This window comes from Sinohyriopsis cumingii, chromosome 13 (genome assembly GCF_028554795.1).
Source record: "Sinohyriopsis cumingii isolate HCF-2022 chromosome 13, ASM2855479v2, whole genome shotgun sequence".
NCBI classification, from domain to species: Eukaryota; Metazoa; Mollusca; class Bivalvia; order Unionida; family Unionidae; genus Sinohyriopsis; species Sinohyriopsis cumingii.
Window position 1 is genome coordinate 53,338,648 of NC_142973.1, and position 26,933 is coordinate 53,365,580.

General features: G+C 35.9%; 1 protein-coding gene and 1 long non-coding RNA gene across 2 annotated transcripts in view; one reads left to right on the forward strand and one right to left on the reverse strand.

Moving 5' to 3' along the window:
• The first annotated feature begins 467 nt into the window (after positions 1-467).
• The window catches only part of LOC149785565 (uncharacterized), a 48,540-nt gene continuing 22,074 nt past the window's right edge, over positions 468-26,933 (forward strand). Inside the window, exons 1-3 of the mRNA XM_089979357.1 lie at positions 468-789; positions 10,970-11,171; positions 17,804-17,995. Of these exons, the coding sequence (XP_089835483.1) occupies positions 577-789; positions 10,970-11,171; positions 17,804-17,995 (607 nt within the window). The 5' untranslated portion in view covers positions 468-576. The remainder of the gene's footprint in view (positions 790-10,969; positions 11,172-17,803; positions 17,996-26,933) is intronic.
• LOC149785566 (uncharacterized) lies at positions 23,133-24,575 on the reverse strand. The gene is made up of 2 exons (XR_016425409.1): positions 24,404-24,575; positions 23,133-23,603 (listed from the first exon to the last, which is right to left on the reverse strand). It is a non-coding gene; the product is annotated as an uncharacterized LOC149785566 (long non-coding RNA).

Genomic DNA, 26,933 nt, shown 5'->3' on the forward strand with positions numbered 1-26,933 from the left:
TCTTTTCTTCTTTCATCTGTCATTACCCTGCCTTCAGAACAAATTAAACAAAATTGTCAAATTCGTGTCCAATTCATAACATAAATATAATGTATGGTGAAATATTATCAAGTGCCCGTTTCCATAACCCAATTTGAGTGTTCCCACTTCATATCCGAAAATGGTTGTGTGTGTGTGTGTGAGAGAGAGAGAGAGAGAGAGAAAGAGAGAGAGAGTGTGTGTGTGTGTTGCCAGAACAAAGTATGCATGAGTTTTTTTTAAAAAAAAGATGCATTTTTGTTCGTTACTTATCGTATAAAATTTCTTCTTTACGGCCACGCGAATATAAATGTTCGTTCCGCGTACCGTATTATCCTTTGAAATAATTTATTATTATTATTATTATTATTATTATTATTATTATTAATAGGAAGCGTAGATAGTGGTTCTCCAATATTGTGGAGAAATTTCACTAAAAATACAATTACGCAAGGTAATCCGAGTATTCGCGAACTTGGACTTTGGATGTTAAAATGCGAGATATATTGTTAAAGTATACTTAGGGATATATTTTTCCTCAGCATTGATGATGTAAACATGTTCACGTTACGTAGTAGATGTCTGGTGAAAGAATGGTCCAGCAAATTGCTGAAATGCCGATGGTACTCCAGTCAAGAAGAACAGCCCGATTACAACACAGATGTGAACGTTCATGAACATAAACTCAAAAGACCGGATCGTCCCCAAGGATCCAGAAAGAAAGAGATCAAGGCATGGGAAGGGCTTGAAGATTTGAAAACTAGGACAAAGGTATGACCTCAGTATCAGCATCATTTGTTTTAGAGTTAGTTGTATCCTGGCATAACGTATTATCGCGGTTCTAAATATTTACTAGACCAACAAGTAGGTCTCCTCTTTTTGTTTCTGACAGCGGAGACCAACGCTGTCGGGCCATATTCCATACTGAAGTTTTACACTGTTTTAACCTCCCCATTTGTTCTGACTATTGGACGCTCGCTAGTAATTAATAAATTTATTTCAACTGACCTTGGTACACCACTCCCTCGATAACTCGCGCACATCGGGGTCCAGAAACATCGACCGCACTATAAGCGAGGGGCGAGTTATCGAGGGACCTATAAAATAAGCCCAAAACCAATAAAGTGATTGACGACATAACGGAAAAATAAGGGGGGGGGGGTAGGCAGATTATACTGTTGAATACTCACTTTATAATCGTTCTGAGATTAACTGTTAATAAATATCTCTTCATAACGGTGTACTTTATTATTTTCTCATAGGACAACATTAAAAATTTCAGGATAAATTACAGTATATTGAGGCGATCATCGAAAACATTATTCCACGTGGTTTCCGTTCGCTGAACATGTGTACCACTTCACACATTGTGTACTACGTCACTAATTTTTATGTTGAATTGTATACATTCTAGTTTTATTGTTTGAGCCAAATTAGAAGTTTTTTATACACAAAAGATCGACTCTTTTCGAGAAACAGTGTCGATCGAACGATAGATAGATAGATAGATTTGAATGCGATAGAAGTAAAATGGAAAACAAAAAAAACAAGAGTTAATCAGTACTGACATATTTAATTGGTCTACAAATTTAAAACAGCGTAAATTAGAACAAGTTAATACTTGCCGTTTGTGCCACGCTTGACAAATATCAATTCACTTTTTGAAAAAATCAGTTAATTTTTTTTGTGTGTGTTACTCCTTGGTTTCTCTGCCGCCGAGCAAAATCCCTCAGATTTCTCAACTGCATGAGCTTTACGTAGTCAACATTTTGGGTCTCCAGCCACCTTATGGCAATATCAAAATATTTGCTTCCTGTGCAGAGGGGTGGGGGTGCAACATCTGTGTCTGCATCACTTTCAACACTTGTGTTACTCCAGTTAGAATCGTCTTCTGCTGCAAATTTGTTCGCTATAGAAATAATTATAGTTTCATCTGACATGTATTCGGCTGTAGGGCAATCATTGTCAGCACAAATCCACTCCTCCATATCATCAAGAGAAACGCCCATCTCAGGACCATGAGTCTTTACTAATTTCTCCCAAACAGCCTCGGCATTAATGACATCAGTTTCACTGAAACATTCGAAGTCACTATCGTCGTCGTTGTCTCTGTTACTGTTTTGCTTTACGTCAAAGGCAGCTCCAAGACCCTTAATTCAGCACCCGAGGTCTCTCGTAATCGATTTTTTTTTCAATGCAACAAACACTTCCCCAAGTTGTTGATCAAAACAAAGCTGGCATGTACATGTAATTAGGTTCTCACAGAAGTACTCGCGGGTTTCGATGTGACGGTCGATTGACTCTTTTCATGTTTTCAATGAAGAGACTATGTTGTGATTATAATGTTTACACTGAAACGGAATTAAAGGATTAGAACGTGACTTTCACACAGGAAGTCGTTTAATTGGTGTTTATTTCATTCTCTGTTGCCACCTGTTAACATTTACCAGAAGTTTTCATTGATCGCTATTTCACCAGACTGTTTATTTACAGTATAATGACAACTATTTATCCTAAAAACTTACATAATATACGATATCTTTAAACAGAGGTCTCGCTAGGTTTTTAAAACTGGGTCTTTCTGCCTCTGAATTCAATCACTAAATATCAGTATATTTTCTCACTCGGCCGCCAAGTCAAAGCCTTTGAACTAGCCGCCTAGCTGTTGCATCATGTTCTTTTTTTTTTAAATGTACTCTTATGAAATAGCAACAGTACATCAAAGAGTCTTTCAGTCACTGAATTCTGTCATTGTAAATATCAGCACAGTAAACTGATCAACACATTTTCCCACAAAGCAGGTGGCTGAAACAGGACCGGCAAATCTTTGAATTTTCCCGCGCACCTATTACATGCGTACGGAGGACTCCAGCCTCAGTGATTTTCAGCGTCCCAGATCAAAATTGGCGTCCAAATACGCGTAATTAAGCGTTTTCGAGATCTCTGAAATTAATTCTTCTCTAGAGCTTGCAAATTGCAAACTATGGATTATATTTTTACGGGCATTAATCACCATTTTCGATGATAAAACGAGCAATGTATCAAGGTTTAATTTATCAGTTCTTATCGTGATTTTTTTCATGTTCAGCATATTTTAAAGATATTTTAAATACATTTTGTCTGGAAAAAATCGGGAGCCAAGACGAACACCGCGTTATAAGCGGGATCGCGAGTTATCCGGGCGCGAGTTATCGAGGGAGCGGTGTATGCGGATGGTAACTAAAATTCCCCTTCTTTTGACCCATGGCATTAAATCCTTCAGAACACTCACTTTTTAGTAATAATCCCTGTCAGAACAGAACACCTATGTATGCCTCTATTAATGACCTTATTTTTAAATTGCTGATGCTTGCGTGTGAAAGCAGCATCACCCAAGGCAAGAACAACAAGTGGAAACCTTCTAGTGAGGAGTATATACTAGGAACTGACTACTGCTTGGGACAGGACTGCGGTTAGGTCTGGCAATCATGACAGAATTTTGAGAGACAGAGAGATGTAGACAGATGTGTCAGAAATTTGTGACTGAGAGAATGATTAATAAATTTAAACAAATCAAAACTGTAATGCTATTAATTGTTGTTGTTGTTCTTGGGTTTAACGCTATTTTTCAGTACAAGATAGCTATACATGGCGGCCAGTATAACAGGTGGAGGAAGAACCCTGGAAAACCCAGGGAAGAATCACCGACCCACAAGTAGCTACTGGCAAGCTTTCCCATGTATCCATGCTAGCCGAGCCTTGGACTCGAACCCACGCAGACAGAGGTGAGATGGCAGCAATCTGGAATGGTGAGCGCTTTAGACCACTCGGCCACTCGGAGCCCCGTAATGCTATTAATAACAATAATAATAACATATAGTATGTATGTATGTATGTATGTATTATTATTATTGTTATTTAGCATATCTTTACAGCTCATTACAGTTGAAATAATTTATTAATTACTAGTGAGCGTGTGATAGTCAGAACTGATGGATAGGTTAAAGCAGTGTAAAACTTCAGTATGGAATATGGCCTGACAGCATTGGTCTCCACTGTTAGAAAAGAAAAAAGCATAGACCTACTTGTTCGTCTAAATATTTACAAGATATTAGTACATTTGTGAAGAGGAGTAAAGACTGCACTGAGAGTATTTTTCACATAGAGCTTAAACCTAAGTGAAAGCATAACCAGCTGTTGATGTATATAAGTTTTAATCCATTGTTAGTCCTACAGTGTAAGAGATCGACCCTGAAATTTATGTTTTGAGGGTCGAGGTCTTACTGCTGAAATAATGGCGCTGTGTTGGATATTCCAATTTCAGTTATCATAGGAATCATTAAGTCAAACTTTCAGGAATATCTCACACACTTTGCAGTCCATATAGGTGCTTTTCTACAAATTAAAGCCATAATGTTTTAGTCAGACTTGACTTACTCTGATGTCTTTTTTCTAATAAATTTAAATTCTCACACATGCAAATGGACATGTTTTCAAGTTCTGTTGGCCTACATTTTAGTTAGCTGGAATGTGATGGAGCCGGGAGTACTTGAAATTGGATTAAGTTGAAGTATATTTTTTTAATGAAACATATAACAATATAATTATATTGAAGAAAGTGATTAGATAGCTTCATTTTGTTCAAGATTCATGTTATCCTTTTAACTGATCTGGTATCCCCAGCTTACATCACATTCCAGCCAACTGAAATGAAATGAGCATGTCAGAGATGCAATGGTTCATCCACGGTGGCAGCTGCAGTAAATTTTATCATTTTTTTGTTTGCATTTGCTGCCATGACAAAGTTGTCATTTTTCTCTATAACAATGGTGCGTACTATCATCACATATCTGTCTATGCTACATACCCTCTCCCTAGGACTATATACAGTTCTGTGCCGATTAGTAAGAGTAAAATAAAGGCAAAATGGTGTGAGCATAAGTATGCAGGGGTCATGTGCCCACATGAAATCAGTGTATAAGTCACCTAAGATGTTTAAACTTCACCTTTTCCATTAAAAAAAGCATAAATGACTTCATGCTGTGATTTTTCAACTGTACAGTTAGTGACCATAGATTATGACTTTTGAGATGCTACCTCAACCCAGCCAGGTAGTTCTAGTGTAGTTCCAGTTTTGTGTTGAATCCCAAGGCTAATGTATTGCATATATCAAATAGTTGGTGTTCATTTCAGTTGTGCAGACAATCAAACTCTTGACACATTCACATTCATTGTCCGATTTCCATAAATTATCTTTTGATGATCAAAACATACCAAATTTTGTTTGCAAACTTAAACATTTATATTTAAATAGCAATTTGTGTTTTAAAACTAGAAAAGGGCTGTCTAATTGTTGGGGGTGATTTTAACTGCCGTGTTTGCATTATTTTCTTCATAAAGTCAGTTTGAAACTGTAAATGAACCTGTCATGTGACAATAATGGCAGATATTGCTATGTCTTTGTGTCCAGGAAGTACTTCTTTATTAGGTTGTCTCAGTTTTTTAATTTAATGGGCAGATAAATTAAGGAAATTATACAATTCATAGAAAGCAATTTTCTAAATAAATATGTGATAAAAGATTCTGCTTAAAATATAATTATATAGGTCAGAAATGTATGGAACAGTGCTACTTTTGGAACTCAAGAAGTGATTTAAGTTCAAGAGTGTTTTCTGACATCATTAAAAATACAACGGGAGAAAAAGCAGTGAAGCAAATAATATCTAATAAATTACGTTAATAAAAATAATCTGAAAAATACTAAAACCATAAATTTGCAATCATATCAATAGATTATTGTATAAAAGCTAGAAAGTGAGTGATTATATTAAGAAAGTCCCTCAATCTAAAAATAAGGTATCCATTATGTCATGTGTAGTGCCATATTCTTGGCCGTGCAAGTTTGGTTGGAAAGAAGGGTATAATACATTCTTTTGTCGACTTCTATGCTTCATTTTGCCACTGATGAATAGTTGCAATAGTGTTTTATCAGCAACAATGAAGTCATAACAAACACTGTGGTGTGAATGCACTTGTGCATGTGGTCTCATGTACGTGCTATAGAAGTTGTTTAAAATTTTAGTTTAGAAATCTGTGACTAGTTTTATTGTGAGGTTTTAGAAATTACATAAAGATATGCTTCAGTGGTAGTTGATTAACCCTTTAGCTATGACTACCACATCTAATCATCACCTGTAAATAGCTCCTGAACCTCACTGATGCATATATGCAGTGTCAATAAGCCTAGTTTACTACCCCAGTGTCACTTATGTGCGTATAGTTCAGCAGTGCTTGAAACCCGAGTGTCGCATTTATGCGGATGTGACTGCTGTGTTAACTAAATGTTGATTGGTTGAAAGTACAGATGTTTACATTTTTTTGATTATCATAACCAATGAGAGAACTGTTTACTCAGCAGTAGTGAAACTGCACAACAGCTGTAGTAGCTAAAGGGTTAAGCATTTGTATCAGTTTGGAATTACTGTAATGGAATTATGTAGTTAGTTCTATCAGTTAAAATTAATTACAATGTTTAGTTTTTACTGTGCTCCCTTAATTTAAGTTGAAGTCATTGAATAAAATGCACCACATATGAACATGATACAAATATACAAATGATGTTTAAAACACAAGACAGAAAATGTTGTTTTTGAAAAAAATAATATTCATATTGAGAAACAGAGGACATAGTTCAAATAAGAAATCCAAAGCACACACACACACACAGACACAGAGGCAGACAGACACAAACACAACATTGGGTTTTCACCAAACTTGGTGGTTTCTAGTTATTCCTAAAAGAAAATGGTGCCAATCTTGCATGGCTGCCATGATGGCTGATTTGAAAATATTATCACTCAGGATTATCAAAGGTAGTTTCAACACTTAGCTCTTAAAAAAAAAAATGCTTTAATCTTGAGTTCCTGGAAATTTTGTTCAGACAGTATTACCTAGTAAAGCTTCATTTTATTTGGGGACTCTTGTTTAGGTACAGGAGTCTCATTGTCTGAGTCATGTGAGACATAATCATGTAATGACTTTTGACAGATTGTACTCACCAGACAGAACTTTTTTTATGATTTTGAAAATGAAATTGTAGGCCATATTTTTCCAAAAAGCTTGGTCCAGAAGTCGCATTTTAAAAACTTGGACCCCAAGTCCAGAAACTGAAGGTCCAAGATGCAAAGATGCTAAAATAGCCCCACCCCTTTCCAAACCTAGAGGTCTCGGTAGAATTTTAAAACTAGGAGTCCAGGACTCCCATTTTGGTAAATGTAGGAGTCCCAACAGCAAAAATTGCAGTCCCCTCCCAGTAAACTTTGCAGATTAGAAGAACAATTGGTTGCCATTGAGTTCAACTTCCACATTCTTTATACCACTGACATATAACTCTTGTTTGTCTCATCTGAGATTGAATTCTGTCAATCCAAAGAAGGTCTTATTCCAAACAGGCATCACACTTTGTTACACTTGTCCCGTCCAAGCTATCAGTTCTAGCCACTTAAAAACTCCTCAGAATCTCCTTACAATCAGTTAACCCCAAAGTACTAAAACAAATTTGCGAATGGCATTTTGTCTAAGTCTCAGCATGTCTCGACTCTTATTCACATGCACAGCTTATTCCACTACACTCGGAAATTAACACAGTAATGAAAGCTGAATGTGTTTATTTGATGTACTCTTATAAATGACCACATGTACATCTCTGGGTCTTTCTGCCTCTGAATTCAAGCACTGTTAATATCAGTACATTTTCCCACCCAGACACCAGTCAAAGTCTTTGAACTTGCTGCCCAGCTGTTGCATCATGTTCTTTTGATGTACTCTTATAATGGTACAGGTACATTAGGGGTTTTTCAACCACTGAATTCTGTCATTGTAAATATAAGCACATTTTCCCACCCAGCCACCAGTCAAAGCCTTTGATCTTACCACCCAGCCCTTGCATCATGCTATTTTGATGTACTCTTATAATGGCAATATGTACATCAGTTATCAGTGACCTTTCAACCACTGAATTCTTTCATTGTAAATATCAGCACAGCTTGTTGATCAACACATTTTCTCACTAATGGCTCAAGCAGGACTGGGAAGTCTTTGAATTTTGCTGCCCACCCCCATTACATGCATACAGAGGACACCCGTTTAAGTTATTTTCTGCTTCCCAGATATAAAAAAATTGGCATCCAGATACGTGTCATTTAGCATTTCCAAGACCTCTGCAAACCTGTTTTGATACTGATTTGTGATAAGAGAGTCTGATGTCACCCACTCATAAGTCAAGGAATTTTCGCCGATAGATCTGTCTGCAGCCTATTCGTTTGCATTTTAGGCATTTACCAGTATGCCAGCATCAAGGCGTTTACCAGTATGCCTGCATCTAGGCATTTACCAGTATGCCTGCATCTAGGCATTTACCAGTATGCCTGCATCTAGGCATTTACCAGTATGCCAGCATCTAGGCATTTACCAGTATGCCAGCATCTAGGCATTTACCAGTATGCCTGCATCTAGGCATTTACCAGTATGCCAGCATCTAGGCATTTACCAGTATGCCAGCATCTCTTGAGCTACTGTCAGTTAAACGGTTCTTTTTGGCAATATGTACAAAATGTCTCCAGATTAAATCCCATGTTTGACATCTTGTAAATCCATGTGGAATAATCCTACTCTATATTCTGTGGCCATTTTGAATATGGTGACTATTTGCAACTGTTACCAAATACCAGTAGGGGCCTGAACTCAACTGTATACTGGTTTTTTTCAGGACAGATTTGCATGCTGCATGATTGCAGATTTTAATGAACAGATGACTTCAGACCATTGAGTCATCCATCAGTATCAACACAGTTATTGGACTATAGCATAAGCTGTGAGAAAGGACAGTTATTTTTTGTTTTTTTTTCACTGGAAACAAAGCAAGAACAGAATCAGATAAGAAATGTAGCACAGTTTTCACAAACACATTAAACTCAGGCTTTCCAGTTCTGTTTGCTTTTATTTTGCCTTAGCAAGATATCACGGGAATCATGTTTTGGTAAACTTTTGAATTAGCTTGGATTTTCCATTCAGTGTGATGATCATTTCTAACCATTCAAATTTGGCTAGTATGTGAAGTTTTGTGTCTGTTTAAAAAATGGCAGTCTGCATGAATCTACTCTCTAGTACAGGCAATTGAAAATGAGTTGCAAAAATTGTCTTATGTGATTTCCCAAGAAAGAGAAAACTGCTTGTAGACAAGAGTTCTTGGTTATGACATAAACAGTTTATATATCAAATTCTAAGGTATAAATATAGGCCACTTTTGGCAAAGCTTACATGTCAACTGTAAGGCATGCCATGAATGGCAACTATAAGCACAGATTACATGTAACCTGTAAGGTGTCATTTAATCGGGAACTGTGGGCATAGGTTACATGTCACCTGTAAGGTGCAACATGAATGACCACTGTTTGCACAACTTACATGTCACCTGTAAGGCATGCCATGAATGGCAACTATGAGCACAGCTTACATGTCACCTGTAAGGTGTGCCATGAATGGCAACTATGGGCACCGCTTACATGTCAACACCCATTATTAGTGCAGCTTATTTTCCTCCAGAATATTAAACAATATCTGACATTCTTGTGTTGTATCAATGCACACCAAGTAATGCCATTTTCTGTCACAATTCTACAAGCTGCAGTGTGATTGATGAAAGAGCTACATTAACTTGACTAAAAATGGAATGCATTCAGACCTCGTGACTGATACTAAGAGGTGGGAGCAGTTACTTGGAAAATTAAACTTTATTCATGTTGAAAATTTGTCTGATTGTGTTTCAGTGTTATTTTGATGCCACTAATTGGGGAAGGGATAGCATGTGTTCATTTAAAAGCAGTTTTTATTATATGCTCATGTTTGTCTCCATTAACTTTACATTTTCAGAATTCGGCCAATGTGAGTATGTGAGAAAGCTTGCCGGTAGCTTCTCGTGGGTCGGTGGTTCTTTCCGGGTTTACCCCGGTTCTTCCTCCACCATTAATACTGGCTGCCATTTATGGTCTATCATGTGCTCAAAAATGATGTTAAATGCAACAACAACATTTTCAGAATCATGCAGTATCTTATGATATTGAACACCTTCATATTGCATGCATGTGCATGACACATGTGCCCAGTAGTAGTATAATGTATTAGGAACTACTTTGTAAACAAATCATGTCACTGATGCAGTAGACCATTTAGGTTTTGGTTGATTAAATTTGTTTCTGAATGAACTAAAGCAGCTGTTTCGTGGACTGCCACATACCAGCTGCTTTGCAACATTTTTGGATACAATGTTTCTGATTTAGGTTAGCTTTAGATGCCAGACTATAATAAAAAGGTTACTGTTTTTGTATGGGAAAATATGAAATTGTTTTGTCAGATGGATATACTGCACAACCAAGGTCATGCATAAATACACAACTCGGACTTATCCTTTTCATTCACTAGACAAGCTCCAGTTATTCGTACACTCTGATACAACAAGCTATATTTTTTATCTTAGGCTTTTTTGCATAGCAGTTTTTTAACCCTGGAATGTTTTTAGTTGCTATTGATGTGAAATCTAATCATGTATTCACATTAAGGATTTTTTTTTCATGAAATTGTCATGATATTCATATAGTTGAAGTCCACTGAGTCTATATTCATTGCTTATGCAAAATGATAAATTTAGTGTTATGCGTGAGTGTTTATTGGCTGCTAAATAAATTTATGAAACAAGATGAATACATTTGTATTATGCTGTATAATTTTTTAAAAATTCATTTGAATTAGAGCATAATGGACACTATCTTGAACTGAAATGAACAGGATTTTCCATTACTGAATGTGTGACATTTCTAGGTGTTAGGTAATATTGTGCCATACAGTTTTCTGTCACAGTGTTATGATGTTAATACATAAAAAGACTTTCTAATAAATTTGATACCATCACTTGCAGGGGTCTCTAATTCCTGACACCCTGAAGGAGATGGAAGAGTCAGAAGAGTTTCAACTGACGATGAAAAAGCTTAAGGAGATGGGTCAAGTTAAATTAGCAAAAGAGGAACGCCTTAAAAGACAGCGAGCTCTTGATCAGCTTGGAGTACCTAGCTTTATTGACTTCTGGCATCAAAAAAAGAAGGAAAAAGAAAAGCAAGATGGTATTAATGAAAAATTATTGTGATGATTGTTCATTATTGAGATAAATTCTCTGAGTAACTAAGGGGGCAAAAATTCCAGTTGTAACATACAGGTTCAGCAAGGATGACATGAATGAAATGGTCTAGAAATTCTCATTTTGTGTTATTGATGATCATAAATAAACTGGGCTACTTTAAGTACTAGTAGCCTGAGATTTCTCTTGTAAAACAGTAGACAGGAATTTTTACTTGCCCATGCTAGTTGGGCAAAGGAATTGTCATACTCTGCTATCTGTGTCTGAAGGTCATACACAGGATACCTTAGTGGCAGTTATTTTAGATGGGGAGAAATTTTACCAAGGTAATAGTGTCCGAATTCATATACTGAAATAAATTTGGTCAGAATTGTTCTAATTTCAATAAACTCCTTCTTCCCCCCTTTTTTTTTACGGAATTGTACATTTTATTTGGTGATAATACTTTGGAAGCTGCATTCTCATTCTCAGTGTGCATGGTATAAACTAACAAAAAAATATAATACTCCATCACAATAACATTCCATGCAAGTCAAATATGTGAGGTCACCTTGTATTGAGGTAATATTTTATATACATGGTGGTGGTTTGTGGACTTAATGCCATTTTCAGCTCACAGTAGGTTATACATGGCAGTCAGTAGAAGCACCAACACATGGGAAGCTACTGGCAAACCTCCTCACATACTCGCATTAGTCGAGCCCAGGACTTGAACCCATGCAGACAGAGGTGTGATGGCAGTAATTGGTAAGGGAGAGGGCCTTGGAACATTTGGCTACCTGGAACCTTACTAGACCACTTGATCAGCTTGGCCCCCGTATTTTATTAATAATGTTACAGTAAAATAATTAAATGTATTCATGACCGTACCCACATTATAAAAGGGATGACCTTATACTGCGACACTGTATAGTGAGGGAATATTATATATTGTTATTTATTTCTAATTACATTTTAACTGTGCCTATTGTGATATTTGTCCTGTTCCGCATTATACTTATGTCATAATAAAAATTTTAACCTAACAAAATTGATGTACACCGCTCCCTCGATAACTCGCGCCCGGATAACTCGCGATCCCGCTTATAACGCGGTGTCCGTATTGGCTCCCGATTTTTTCCAGACAAAATGTATTTAAAATATCTTTAAAATATGCTGAACATGAAAAAAATCACGATAAGAATTGATAAATTAAACCTTGATACATTGCTCGTTTTATCATCGAAAATGGTGATTAATGCCCGTAAAAATATAATCCATATTTTGCAATTTGCAAGCTCTAGAGAAGAATTAATTTCAGAGATCTCGAAAACGCTTAATTACGCGTATTTGGACGCCAATTTTGATCTGGGACGCAGAAAATCACTGAGGCTGGAGTCCTCCGTACGCATGTAATAGGTGCGCGGGAAAATTCAAAGATTTGCCGGTCCTGTTTCAGCCACCTGCTTTGTGGGAAAATGTGTTAATCAGTTTACTGTGCTGATATTTACAATGACAGAATTCAGTGACTGAAAGACTCTTTGATGTACTGTTGCTGTTTCATAAGAGTACATTTAAAAAAAAAAAGAACATGATGCAACAGCTAGGCGGCTAGTTCAAAGGCTTTGACTTGGCGGCCGAGTGAGAAAATATACTGATATTTAGTGATTGAATTCAGAGGCAGAAAGACCCAGTTTTAAAAACCTAGCGAGACTTCTGTTTAAAGATATCATATATGATGTAAGTTTTTAGGATAAATAGTTGTCATTATACTGTAAATAAACAGTCTGGTGAAATAGCGATCAATGAAAACTTCTGGTAAATGTTAACAGGTGGCAACAGAGAATGAAATAAACACCAATTAAACGACTTCCTGTGTGAAAGTCACGTTCTAATCCTTTAATTCCGTTTCAGTGTAAACATTATAATCACAACATAGTCTCTTCATTGAAAACATGAAAAGAGTCAATCGACCGTCACATCGAAACCCGCGAGTACTTCTGTGAGAACCTAATTACATGTACATGCCAGCTTTGTTTTGATCAACAACTTGGGGAAGTGTTTGTTGCATTGAAAAAAAAATCGATTACGAGAGACCTCGGGTGCTGAATTAAGGGTCTTGGAGCTGCCTTTGACGTAAAGCAAAACAGTAACAGAGACAACGACGACGATAGTGACTTCGAATGTTTCAGTGAAACTGATGTCATTAATGCCGAGGCTGTTTGGGAGAAATTAGTAAAGACTCATGGTCCTGAGATGGGCGTTTCTCTTGATGATATGGAGGAGTGGATTTGTGCTGACAATGATTGCCCTACAGCCGAATACATGTCAGATGAAACTATAATTATTTCTATAGCGAACAAATTTGCAGCAGAAGACGATTCTAACTGGAGTAACACAAGTGTTGAAAGTGATGCAGACACAGATGTTGCACCCCCACCCCTCTGCACAGGAAGCAAATATTTTGATATTGCCATAAGGTGGCTGGAGACCCAAAATGTTGACTACGTAAAGCTCATGCAGTTGAGAAATCTGAGGGATTTTGCTCGGCGGCAGAGAAACCAAGGAGTAACACACACAAAAAAAATTAACTGATTTTTTCAAAAAGTGAATTGATATTTGTCAAGCGTGGCACAAACGGCAAGTATTAACTTGTTCTAATTTACGCTGTTTTAAATTTGTAGACCAATTAAATATGTCAGTACTGATTAACTCTTGTTTTTTTTTGTTTTCCATTTTACTTCTATCGCATTCAAATCTATCTATCTATCGTTCGATCGACACTGTTTCTCGAAAAGAGTCGATCTTTTGTGTATAAAAAACTTCTAATTTGGCTCAAACAATAAAACTAGAATGTATACAATTCAACATAAAAATTAGTGACGTAGTACACAATGTGTGAAGTGGTACACATGTTCAGCGAACGGAAACCACGTGGAATAATGTTTTCGATGATCGCCTCAATATACTGTAATTTATCCTGAAATTTTTAATGTTGTCCTATGAGAAAATAATAAAGTACACCGTTATGAAGAGATATTTATTAACAGTTAATCTCAGAACGATTATAAAGTGAGTATTCAACAGTATAATCTGCCTACCCCCCCCTTATTTTTCCGTTATGTCGTCAATCACTTTATCGGTTTTGGGCTTATTTTATAGGTCCCTCGATAACTCGCCCCTCGCTTATAGTGCGGTCGATGTTTCTGGACCCCGATGTGCGCGAGTTATCGAGGGAGTGGTGTATCTCGATGTTCTGTAAGAGAATGTTCAAGGTTTCTTACTGTTGCTAGGTTTTCCAGGGATGCCAGTATTATTAAATATGGACACAAACAAAGACTTTGTCCATCTGTGTATACATAAGGAAGCTGGCGAAGAGGAGAATGCCAATGCTTCATTTACAAAAAATCTAAATGTACTTAGTGGGACTCTTGACCCTAACTATTCAATGGACACTATTGTATATGTAAATGTAAATGGATTTTCAGGGTTTGTATGTGACTTTAAAGATGCTAATATATGTGAACATTTATATATAGAAATAGGATGTAAGAATGATAAAAGTAGTATGGAGACAATTTTAGTGAGTACCCCATTGCATGATGACATACATATAATTGATATGAAATTAAATACGAAAGGTTTTAACATAGGTCACATAAATGTACAAGGTATATTGGGAAAGATAGACCAGATTAAGTTAATGTTGTCTTCCAAGGAAAATAATATACATGTTTTAGGACTCACTGAAACCAAATTAAATGCTAACCACAATGATGATCTATTTCACTGTCAAGGCTACAATAAACCATTGCGTAGGGACAGAGAGACAACAAGGGGGGGGCAGGCCCTTTGTATACATTAGGGAAGATGTAAATGTAAAAAGGCGGCTTGACTTGGAGTCACATGAAATTGAGAGTATTTGGGTGGAAATTTTTCAAAATAATGCAAAATCATTCCTAGTTGGTTTCATTTATAGGCCATCTTCCTCCAAAGCAATTTGGAATGATAGCTTTTTGAAACAGATAGAAAATGATCTTAGCACAGGAGAAAGAAACATATATATTTGGAGATATAAATAAGGACCTTCTCAATACTCAAATAAGGAACAACTGGATAGAATTTATTGAATCATTAGGCCTAGACCAGCTGGTAAATGAGCCTACAAGGGTAACAGAAAAATCGAGCACTCTTATTGATCACATTTATACCAACCTACCAGACAATGTGGCTTGTGTTAATGTACCGAATGTTGGTCTTAGTGACCACTATCCTACTTTTTTGACAAGAAAGGCTAAATGCAAGAAAAATAAGAAAAATACACACAAAATGATCACTTACAGATCGTTCAAAATTTTTAATGAAGAACAATTTCTCAATGACCTATATAAAGTTCCATGGAATATGATCCAAAATTTGGATGACATAGATGAAGCCATGAGGGTGTGGACTGACTTATTCATGGATGTAGTATCTAAGCATGCACCACTGAAAGTACATCGAGTAAAGACTGAAATTCAACCTAATTGGCTTAATACAGAAATCCTAGATGCTATGAAAACATGAGACCAATTCAAGGCTATGGGAAACCATGCACAATATAAGGTATGGAGAAATAAAATAACAGGTATGATTAAAAAAGCTTAAAAAAAACTTATTGTCAATCATTGCTTGAAAACAAAAAGAGCAACACAAACTCCATTTGGAAAGTCTTCAATGAACTCACTGGAGGAACGCACAAAAAACAGACAAATAAAATTCACTCACTTTTGGTAAATGACACCATAGTCACTGATGAAACTGAAATTGCAAATGTTTTCAATGATTTTTTCACCAACATTAGCACAAAGTTAAAAGAGCCAGTGATAGAAAACAACTTTAATGAACTGAACAAGTTCTGCAGCAGCAAAATCTCTAAGGAGGTATGTTTCTCTATCCCACCAGTATTAAAAAACTTTGTTAAAAAATGTCTCGGTGAACTTGATACCAAGAAAGCTACAGGATTTGATCAGATTGGTCCACGACTCATTAAATCTTCTGCCACTGCTATTGTAGATAGCATAACATTCATAATTAATTTAAGTATTGCAACCTCATCTGTCCCCAAAATATGAAAAAATGCAAAAGTAACTCCTATTCACAAATCTGGTTCTAAGGATGATGTTGATAACTACCAACCAATCTCAATACTACCAAACTTGTCAAAATTAATTGAAAAACATGTCCATGACTCATTCATGTCATATTTAACCAAACACTTGCTGTTACACCCTAATCAATCAGGCTTTAGACAGAACCATTCCTGTGAGACTGCCTTGATCTCCCTAACTGATAAATGGCTTCAAGCACTTGACCAAGGTAGAATAACAGGATCTGTATTAGTAGATTTCAGGAAAGCTTTTGACATGGTGGATCATGAAATCCTTTTGAAGAATGAAAATCTACCAGTGTGATGAAAGAACAATTAGATGGTTTACTTTTTACTTAAGTGAGAGAACACAACATGTTTACATAAATAATGTTCTGTCTGAACCTGAAACACTTAGATATGGACTACCACAAGGTTCAATTCTAGGTCCATTACTATTAATGTTATTTATTAATGACCTACCACTTTTACTAAGAGACTCAATATCATCTACAGATCTCTATGCAGATGACACAACATTGTCAGACATCCAAAACACAAAGCATAAACTCGAAATTTCTTTACAGAATGCCCTAAACAAACTGGAAAACTGGTGCACATGCGATGGCATGGTGGTAAATACTGGTAAAACTAAAATATTACTTATCTCAACACGGCAAAGAAGGACAAATCTTGATTGTGATGAACTATGTCTGACATGGAAGGATAAAAATGTGCAAATGGTCTGTCATGATAGACTACTTGGTGTTCAGGTAGATAATAACCTATCATGGACTGAACATATCAAACATATCAGTAAAAAAGTCAATTCAAGTTTATGGCTTCTCAGTTGGATAAGACATTTTCTTCCTGAACGGCACAGAAAACTATTTTATAACAGTTACATACAACCCTATTTGGACTACTGTAGTACAGTATGGGGTAATTCAAATGATAAAAATTTTAGCAATGCTGGCACATCTTCAAAAAAGAACATTTGGGCTAAAATCAATCCAGAAAGAAAGCAAGGAAAATTTAGCTGGTAGGTTAAAAATATTACCTATTAAAGACTGAATCTGTTTGAGAAAAGTCAAATTAATATAGAGGATATCTAATAATAGTGCTCCTGAATATTTACAATCACTATTCCAGTATAGGCTACCTGGTAATACTCCCCACCTGCAATCCATGTCTACCAAACAGTATAAAATTCCCAAACCAAATGAGGAGTTATTTAAAAAAAAGTTTCCAATACTCTGGCACTCAGCTCTGGAATAGTATTCCAGTTGAGATTAGAAATGCCTTCTCAATTTCCTTCTTCCAAACCCAGTACATCCAGTGGCTTCAGAGATGCAGCTAAAATAAATAAATTCCTTTGTATGAGGGCCTCAAGGTAGATTAGCTTTTAGCTAATTGTGTTACCCTCTTTAAATAAGGTCATTATCATTATTGTTATTATTATTATTATTATTATTAGATGTTTTGTTGTTTTATTATATTGTTTCTTACAGAGGAAAAAGTCCTGAGAAAAAGGAAGATTGAGATTTTGCAGGTTAATATTGGTTTGTATTGTAACCAGGCCTGTAATCACTGCCATGTGGAATCTTCTCCAAAAAGAATAGAAATGATGGACAACAGCACAGCCGAGAGATGCCTGTATATCCTGAAAAACAGTGCAGACATTCACACTCTGGATCTTACAGGTACTTTGCACACCACTTTTAAAATATGATAAAAGTTGAAGCTATTGAAGATTTTTAATCATCTCATATTAAAACGTACAGTAATAGATTATGCATGATGGATTATTGAGATATACTTTAATATACAGTAATAGATTATGCATGGTGGATTATTGAGATATACTTAAATATACAGTAATAGATTATGCATGGTGGATTATTGAGATGTACTTCAATATACAGTAATAGATTATGCATGATGGATTATTGAGATATACTTAAATATACAGTAATAGATTATGCATGGTGGATTATTGAGATGTACTTCAATAGACATCACTCATGGGAAAAGGCCAAACCGAACTTTATACAGAGGTGTCATAAGTATTAACAATGCAGTGCATTTAATAACATAATTATTATTCAGTCCATGTGTTTTGTAAAATGAAGGAGAGCTGCAAATAGATCTGATGGTATGTTGCATGTTTTTGGCAAAATGTCTGGCACAATCTTTATACAATATTTGTTTGACCATTTCTTCATAGACAGTCTTGGCAGTATTGTATCCCAATACAGAAACATTCCATAGTTGAAATGTCCAGTTGAACTGAATAGCCATTTATCTTTTTAGCAGATGACTTTTTTATGCATAAGTACAAAGGAACATTGGTTGTTAACATAAATGTCAGCAAAGTAGAAGTGTACTTTCAAGAAAATAAACACTTGTTTGATATGATGATATCACCAAATAAACTAAATTGTTAGAAATGATAATGTTTCATTATAAAACTAAATTAATGTTTTTAAAGACTTTCTTGCCACTAAAATATTGTATTCTGCTCACTTTAATCTTCCCATAAATTAAATCATCACAGTTTCTTAAAAAAATCATTTATTTTAGGTTTTCTTTTGCAGCATAACAAAACACTGATTTAATTACTTGATGGGTTACATATGACTGGGAAACAGAGGACTGACTCTTTGGTTAGTTTGTATAATTATGCTTAGAAACAACTGTTCATGGTTCAAACAATATTTGGATTAGCCAGTTGCTCAACTCATTGAGATCAAAGCTCATTTGGTTTATTGAGAGACCTATGATGCATAGGGAATAAAAAGTAACCTTTTGTAGCTAGTGTTAATTTGGATAACTTAATTCAAGTTCCTCTTCATTTGTCACCCTTGAAGTCTGAGCACATTGCATTGTTCAATGCCCAGTTAGAAGGACCACCAGCAAGGTGCACATAAATAGTTAACCTTATCAACAGTGAGGAGATCTATGTCTTTTTCCTAACAAAAACATGGCTAAAAAGAACATCAGGTGATGAGCCAAAGTACATGGATCTAACACCCTATATTTTTGCTCAATCAGGTCATTCCCATGCCACTCCATGGAGGTGGAATTGATGCCATTGCAAAGAACTCCATAATCCAATTTCTTAATCGCACAACAACTTTTAGTTTTGACCACACATCATTTGAATTGGTTTAAACCTCAATCACGATGGAAGAAAGGTCGGTCATTTTCACTTTGACTGTCCAAGAAACCCAATCCCATAGTCATCATCATAACTTATAGATTCTATTCACATTTTCATCCTCAAACAGTTTGTCAGCCCACCCATAAACATGGTCACATTTTAGACTGGATTCTTCACAGATCTGATGATTCTATTCTGCATGTTCATTGGTGTCTCACGATCTTGCATTAGATCACCTCTGCATCATATGTCATCTGAACATATCAGTCCCTAACCCTCCATCTCTGTTTGACACTAAGAGAAAAATCAGTATGATAAATAGAGAGGATTTAGGTCACATCTGCCTCACTATTCATAAGTAGGTCTCTACATAGTTCATGCAACAAAATCAGCTTTCTCCAGCACTAAGAACACTGAAAGTTCCAGCTGCAAGAGCTTTTTAAGAATGCATATCTCAAGCTGAGCTCCATTCACAATTTTCATTTGGTTGATGGCACTAAAACACTTGTGTTCCTTAATTCTTTCAAGACTGGACTGTGGTAATTCTGTATGGTTTGTCTATCTACTACAAAAACTTCAAAAAGTTAAAAGCACAGCTGCTCAGATTATCCTTAGCGTATGAAGAACTGAGCACACCTCCCCCTGCTCAGTAAGGTCCACTGGATAACACATTTTGTCGAAAATCAAACAAAGTCTGTTCATTATGCTGCATTTGTTGACTGGCTCCAGTCCAATATATCTTATCTCACCCATGTGTACACCCCATCTAGAAACTTAAGCTCTTTGCCTGGTTCTCAATGTTCCCACTGTTAAAATGGTGTCATATGGATATTCTTTTGTATAGCAGGGTGCAGCTATGTGGAACAAATTGTCCATAGATCTTAAACACAAGATCACTGTGATCTCTTTCACGAGTGCTCTTATAAAATTTATAAAACAAAAACATACAAAAGATACAGATTTGACTAATGAAGCGGTTCATCATGCAGGGATGGTCCTGGCTTTTAAAAAGCTGTCGCCAAAAAAAATCGCCAACCTCAATATTTTGTCGCCAATTTTCAAAAAGTGTCGCCAAAACAAGTAGTGTACATTTTTCCAAGTGTTAATTTAGTCTATTAATGTAACAGGCAATGAAAATTACAAAAGTTGGGTTAGTTAATACTTTAATTACAACAAGCATTAACAAAATGTTACAAACTGTTACATGAAGATCTGTCGCGATTTTAGAGTTGCCCACTTGTTGAATGAAGTTTCAAAGTCTAATTTTTCACACCTGTACATGCTGATTCTCATTAAATTCTCGAGAGATGAGATGCAGAGCTTATTTCTGATGTCAGTTTTTATGAGGTTCATCTTACTGAATCCACGTTCAGTCTACAGTGCTGACAGGTGACACCAGTAGTCTCTCAGCAGCCCCCCTCCCCCCGCTAGCATCCCAAAGCTTGTAGTGAATTGCTTCCTAAATCCCAAGAATGATCACTGAATGCGGTATAAATTTTCTTGACAAGCAAAATAGGATCTCCATTCCCACGAATGAAACTTACACGAGTCAACACCTGGCAATATTGGACCGTATATATAAGCATAAATTCACACCCAATTTAGGGATTCTTTCACTCCTGTATTTTGAGAAATAAATAATTATTATTAATTATGCAAAACTGTTTGTGTTTTTTTTTGTTGCTATTTTTTGTTGCGGAGTTTAAGTCTCTGCAGCCGTAACACGGAATTGATGGCAAAAGGAAAAGATCAATGAGTAAAATGCTGCACTGGCGACAGATATAATTGTGATTGAGATTTTTTCCATTTGCTTTGTATTTATACACAGTCGGTACTTCAAAGGTTATAAGTTTTCTATGAAGGTTTAGCAAAACTATTGTATTGGTATATGTATAAAAAAAAACACAGAAGGATTAGCCATACAATTTAATTGTATCTGTTCTATTCGCGTCTTCAGAAGTCGGTCAGTTGTAGGTACAGTGTGGTAGCATGATTGACTTTATCACAGCATACAGTACTCAGCCCGGATGTCAGCATAAGCAGATTATGATGTAACAATGCACTGTAAAGATGGGGTTGTCAATACGAACAAAGGATCGTTTGTGTAACAGATTGATTCCAATGCATTGCTTAGTCAGGTTTGTGGCTTCCTTTCGTTCTCGCTTTTAATTTATCCAGTCCAAATCCATGATTGTATGTACAAATTAAATAACCAAAAAATATGTCGCCAAAATAATCGCCAGATGGGATAGTTTTGTCGCCAATAAGGAAAAAAAATCACAATTTGCGACAGTGGCGAAGCCCAGGACGATCCCTGATCATGTCCTCTGATAAACTACAGAAAGGACACATTCCTTTTTTTGTACTTGGTACGAGTCATTATGAATATTGGAAATTTCTTTCTGAGACATTCACTTTCCTTTTGTACTTTAATGCCTAGGTGAGGTGAGAGCCATATGAAATAAATTATGGCTTTGAGTAAAGAGTTTTAATTTCCTTGTATTTCATAAACCTCATGATAGATTCTCACAACCCAAACCAAAATTGCAAGCTTGTTTTAAAGCTTGCAGCAAGCTTGCCACAAGCTTATTTATAAAGCTTGCGGCAAGCTTGTATTTGGAACATTGCAGCAAGCTTGCGCAAGCTTATTTATAAAGCTTGCGGCAAGCTTGTATTTGGAACATTGCAGCAAGCTTGCGGCAAGCTTGTATTTGGAACATTGCAGCAAGCTTGCGCAAGCTTATTTATAAAGCTTGCGGCAAGCTTGTATTTGGAACATTGCAGCAAGCTTGCGCAAGCTTATTTAACAAAAGTGTCATAAGCATGCACAAGCTTGCGAAAGCTTAAGCTTGCACAAGCTTGCGCAAGCTTGTTATTATTTACCTAGTACAATAAGTATACACAAGCTTGTGCAAGCTTGTTACTAGCTTGCGCAAGCTTGTTACTAGCTTGTTGCAAGCTTGCAGAGATTTCTTGCTACAAGCATCTGGGCTTTCAAAAATCAGACATGATTGTGTTTTCCCCCCTTCCAAAAAAACCCCTGAAAATGTGAAGGGGGGGGGGGGTCTGGGAGTCCGAAGGCCCCTGTCCAAAAATGCATTTTAGACTCAACTGCTCCTGGTGGACCAAATTATCATAATATATTGCAAAGTTTTACTTCATTCCAATGAAGTAATCTGCATATTTAATGATTAAATAATGCAATCTTATAGTTGCAATGCAGTGGAAAACAAATCTGTTCTGCCAAAACATTAAGTTTAATTCCATTGTTCAAGTTTATTCATTCACTGCAAGCTTACCCAAGGCTGCAGAAGCTTTATGTGTTCCCCTAGCTGCAAGTGTCACACCCCTATGAAATGATCATGAATAATGAATGAACTGTTCATGAACTTGGTTCAAGAACCGTTCATGAAAGTTCATCAAAAGGTTCATGAATTATTCTAGAATGTGCATGAATTGAAAACAGTCCACAAACTGGATGATCATCATTCATGAACAAGTGCATGAACATATTCATGAACTATGATGAACAAAGTTTCTCAATGATTCATGACTTCACGAACAGTGCCTATAAAACAAAATATGATAACCTGAGAAGTCACAAATACCTATTCATCCTGAATCATACAATAACCTTAGATGGGGGATGGGGTTAATACAGTATAAAATGCAACATATTATCTTAAAAACTGTATTTGATTTCAGATAAATTTAAACTGACAAGTGATATTCTTTTTTTTTACCCTTAGCAACACTTTTTGTATGTTCTGTAATTTTTCTTTGAAAAATGTTCAAGAGATATTGGGGCAGTTGCCTGCAATCAACTGTTGAAGCATATTTCATCGTCATGGGGCTGTCTTTCAGCTGGGGTTTCTCCTGACCAATCTTCTTCCAGAGACTGACCTGTCTGATAACTCTTTTGTGAAGATGTTCAGGGTCTATAATTTAATCAAATCCTGTCCAATGTCACTACTGAATGTCTCCTTCTGCAACTTAAGCTGTTCCATCTGATTACTGTTTGGATCTTTAACATTGTTGCAGCAGTCACAATTTAATGTCTCTTCCATCTTGAATCCTCCAGTTTTCAAATTTTCATCCTTAACCTACAAACTTCATCCTCTACCAATTTTACTTTTCTGCTGTCTGGTCTGAAAAAAAGTTAAAGTTAGTTAATTACAGATAATCTCTGATCAACATTGTTTTTAGCTTTTAGCACATTATCATTGTACCCCACTTTACTTACTGGAATAATATGATCCAACTCAAAAATGATTTAATCCCTTACACATAATACTGAGCATTTATATTATTGCAGAATTTTGTCACTGTTTTATATTAACTGAATCTGTCTAGCCATAGGTATAGTCACAGGAGACGGATGTTTTATTCAGTAAAATATGACATTTTTTTTGACAACATGGTTACACTAAATAACCGTATATATTACAGATAACGGTTATTTCATGCTTTCAAATATTTTCGCCATTTTTTATTGATAAAACGCCAGACTTGTGTGGTATAGGCCCTTAGTATGTCACTAATGCATCCACTCCGACTCCGCATGTTGCGTATAGCTGCTTCCGGTTTCATCACGTTATTTGCACTTTTATTGTGAACAGTTTCACGCATTAACTATTTTCTTAAGGTTTTTTTTTTAAATTACGAAATTACATCAGATTATAGAAATAGTGATGTCATGTAAAAGAAAACGATCTCGAACATCTCAACTCCTATCGATATCGAACCACGTCTGGTATCGAGAACTGGGGGGGTGGGGGTGATAATGTTTAGTGATTTTCAAAACTTCGATGAGCAAGTTTAAATTAGGTCTGAACAAAATCGTGTCATTAGCTTGGTTATAAATAATATGATGACATATATAAACCAATAAAATATCCATATAACTTCTACTGAAATAATCACGAATGACCAAGAAAAAGATACTCACCGTAATTCTGGTCATCCGGGCTTGGTACGCTTTTCCGCCTAATTTTGCTCTCACCAAATCATTTCCTTCACATTCTTCAAAGTCGCTTCTCTGCACTTCTACTTACTTTAAAAAAATGATATTGAAAATATTCTCATCTGTCCATTCCATGGAGTCCACGGTTTTTGTTCGAGGTTTTTGCCTAACCATCTGCATGATCTTTGGTTTCTGAGGAAGCTTAACTGTTGAAATCGCGCGCGTATATTAACCAATCATATCACGTCTTTTTTCAAAGTCATCCAATCAGAATAATCGTTGTTAATATATTTCGGTTTTTACTGCAAATTGGCAACCAGTGACTAAGTCAATAGAATAAGCAGTTTATAACAGTAATGGAGAGAAGAAAAAAAACGTTAGGACAAAGTCATTGAAAGCTTTTTAAAGCAAATACATTTTGTTGATGCTGCCAGAAAATATTTTCCCATATTAATCCAGAAATACTCAGGTTAAGTAAACAAGTATTGAATTAAAGATCTGTATGAACATTTATACAGTATATCATTTTAAAAAAAGAAGAAAAAATTCACCTTTATTTAAATTTCACTAATATTGTGAGAAGTTTGTATGATAAATTTTCATGAACATTTTATGAATATAATGATATAGATATTTAATATACATTTTTTTCAGAAATACCATGGTATTGCATCAAAGTACTTGAATTGTTCATGAACCATTAGTTCATGACATTTCAGGAACTTCAAAGATATTATAATAGTTCATAAAAATTCATCAGTGTGTTCATGAACTTCAAGTACATGATTCATCAAAATTCTTGAAGCTCATGAACTTACTTGAGGAACTTTCATGAACACTTCATGATTGTTCATCAAGTCATGACTTTGTTTTCGTAGGGGCGTGACAGTGATGGTGCCTGCTACTTGGATACATGGTCTCAAACTTTCACAAGCAATGGATATATATATATATATATATATATATATATATATATATATATATATATGAAGAAACTTGTTGCAAGCTAGTTTAAATTTACTTTCTGAAACATACAAGAAAGCTTGTGCAAGCTAGTTTTACTTTCTGAAGAAAACAAGCTTGCGCAAGCTAATTTTACTTTCTGAAGAAAACAAGTAAGCTTGCGCAAGCTAGTTTTACTTTATGAAACAAACAAGAAAGCTTGTGCAAGCTAGTTTTAATTTCTGAAGCAAACAAGAAAGCTTGTACAAGCTTGCGCAAGCTTGTGCAAGCTTGCGGTTATATCCAGCTATCTTGCCTAAGCCTGCACTTGCTTGTACAAGCTTGCGCAAGCATCCATGTTAGCTTATAAACATCAAACTAGCTTATCGCAAGCTTACCGCAAGCTTGCCACAAGCTTTCAGCAAGGATGCATTTTGGTTTGGGAATACTTGTATCAGAGACTGCATTCTGTGACATACTTCCTATGTCCTTAGGGACAAGGTCATATTCATGACAGACTTTTGTTAAGCCTTTGGTTAAAGTTATTTTTTTTTACAGCAGCATTTATTTCTCAAACCTCTTAATGAATTTTCTTCAGTCTTGTGACAAATCATTAGGTAGACTGTTTCAACAGCAATATGTTCACTCTTTTAACCCGGGGTCAAGGTCATATATTCTACAACAGTGCTTTGATTATAGGCTCAACATGCAGGGCCAAGCCTTTTGTGTTTTTGCACAGTAAATTTAGATCCATTTCTTTTATTCAAATAAATTTAATACATAGAAAATACATCATTTTTCCTAGGATGATGTTGTTTTCCTAATATTTTTCCATCAAAACTTTGTCAAGCAGTAACCCATTTTAGGATTTGCTTTGTACTCTGACATCCCTTTCTTTATTTCCAATAGCAGTAAAAGATAAAGACAGATCAGGGTTTGACAAATCTCCCCAAGTCCAGGGATAATAGAATAGAATAGTCTGGGCAACCATGTGTCCAGGGGTAACTAAAATGCTTAGTCTGGGCAACCACAAGTCAAATTCAGGTAGCCAGTGGCCTGCCCAGTATGATGACATGTTATCCCAACACCTTTTGAAACAAAAGGTAGAGATTATGTCATCCTGTCCCTCTCTTTTTCTGTCCTTCTGTCTGAATATCTACCTAGTAGTGATACAAATGTACCTTCTTTATTATCAAAGATACAAATTTGTCACTTGGGGATATGATTGAATTTGTTTTATAGAATGTGTAAAATGTTTTTAAATTTAATGCATCATCAAGGAGGTCAAGTCATGTATGTGTGAGGAGGGAGGATTTGTTAAAAATATTGTAAATCTGGATGCAGGAATGTGTTATCATCAAAATAAGGTGTATATAGCATACATGGTTGAAAGACTTGAGATGAAATCAGATATACACCCAATATTCCCAGGGTCATTCTTATAAACTGTTTAGATCCCTACCCTAGAACTAAGGACACATTTAGTGGGCATGAGGAGATAAATCCATACGCACATTTAATCTATGCCATGGTTTATTCCCATAGTATAGGGGACTTGAACCTGTGTCATTAC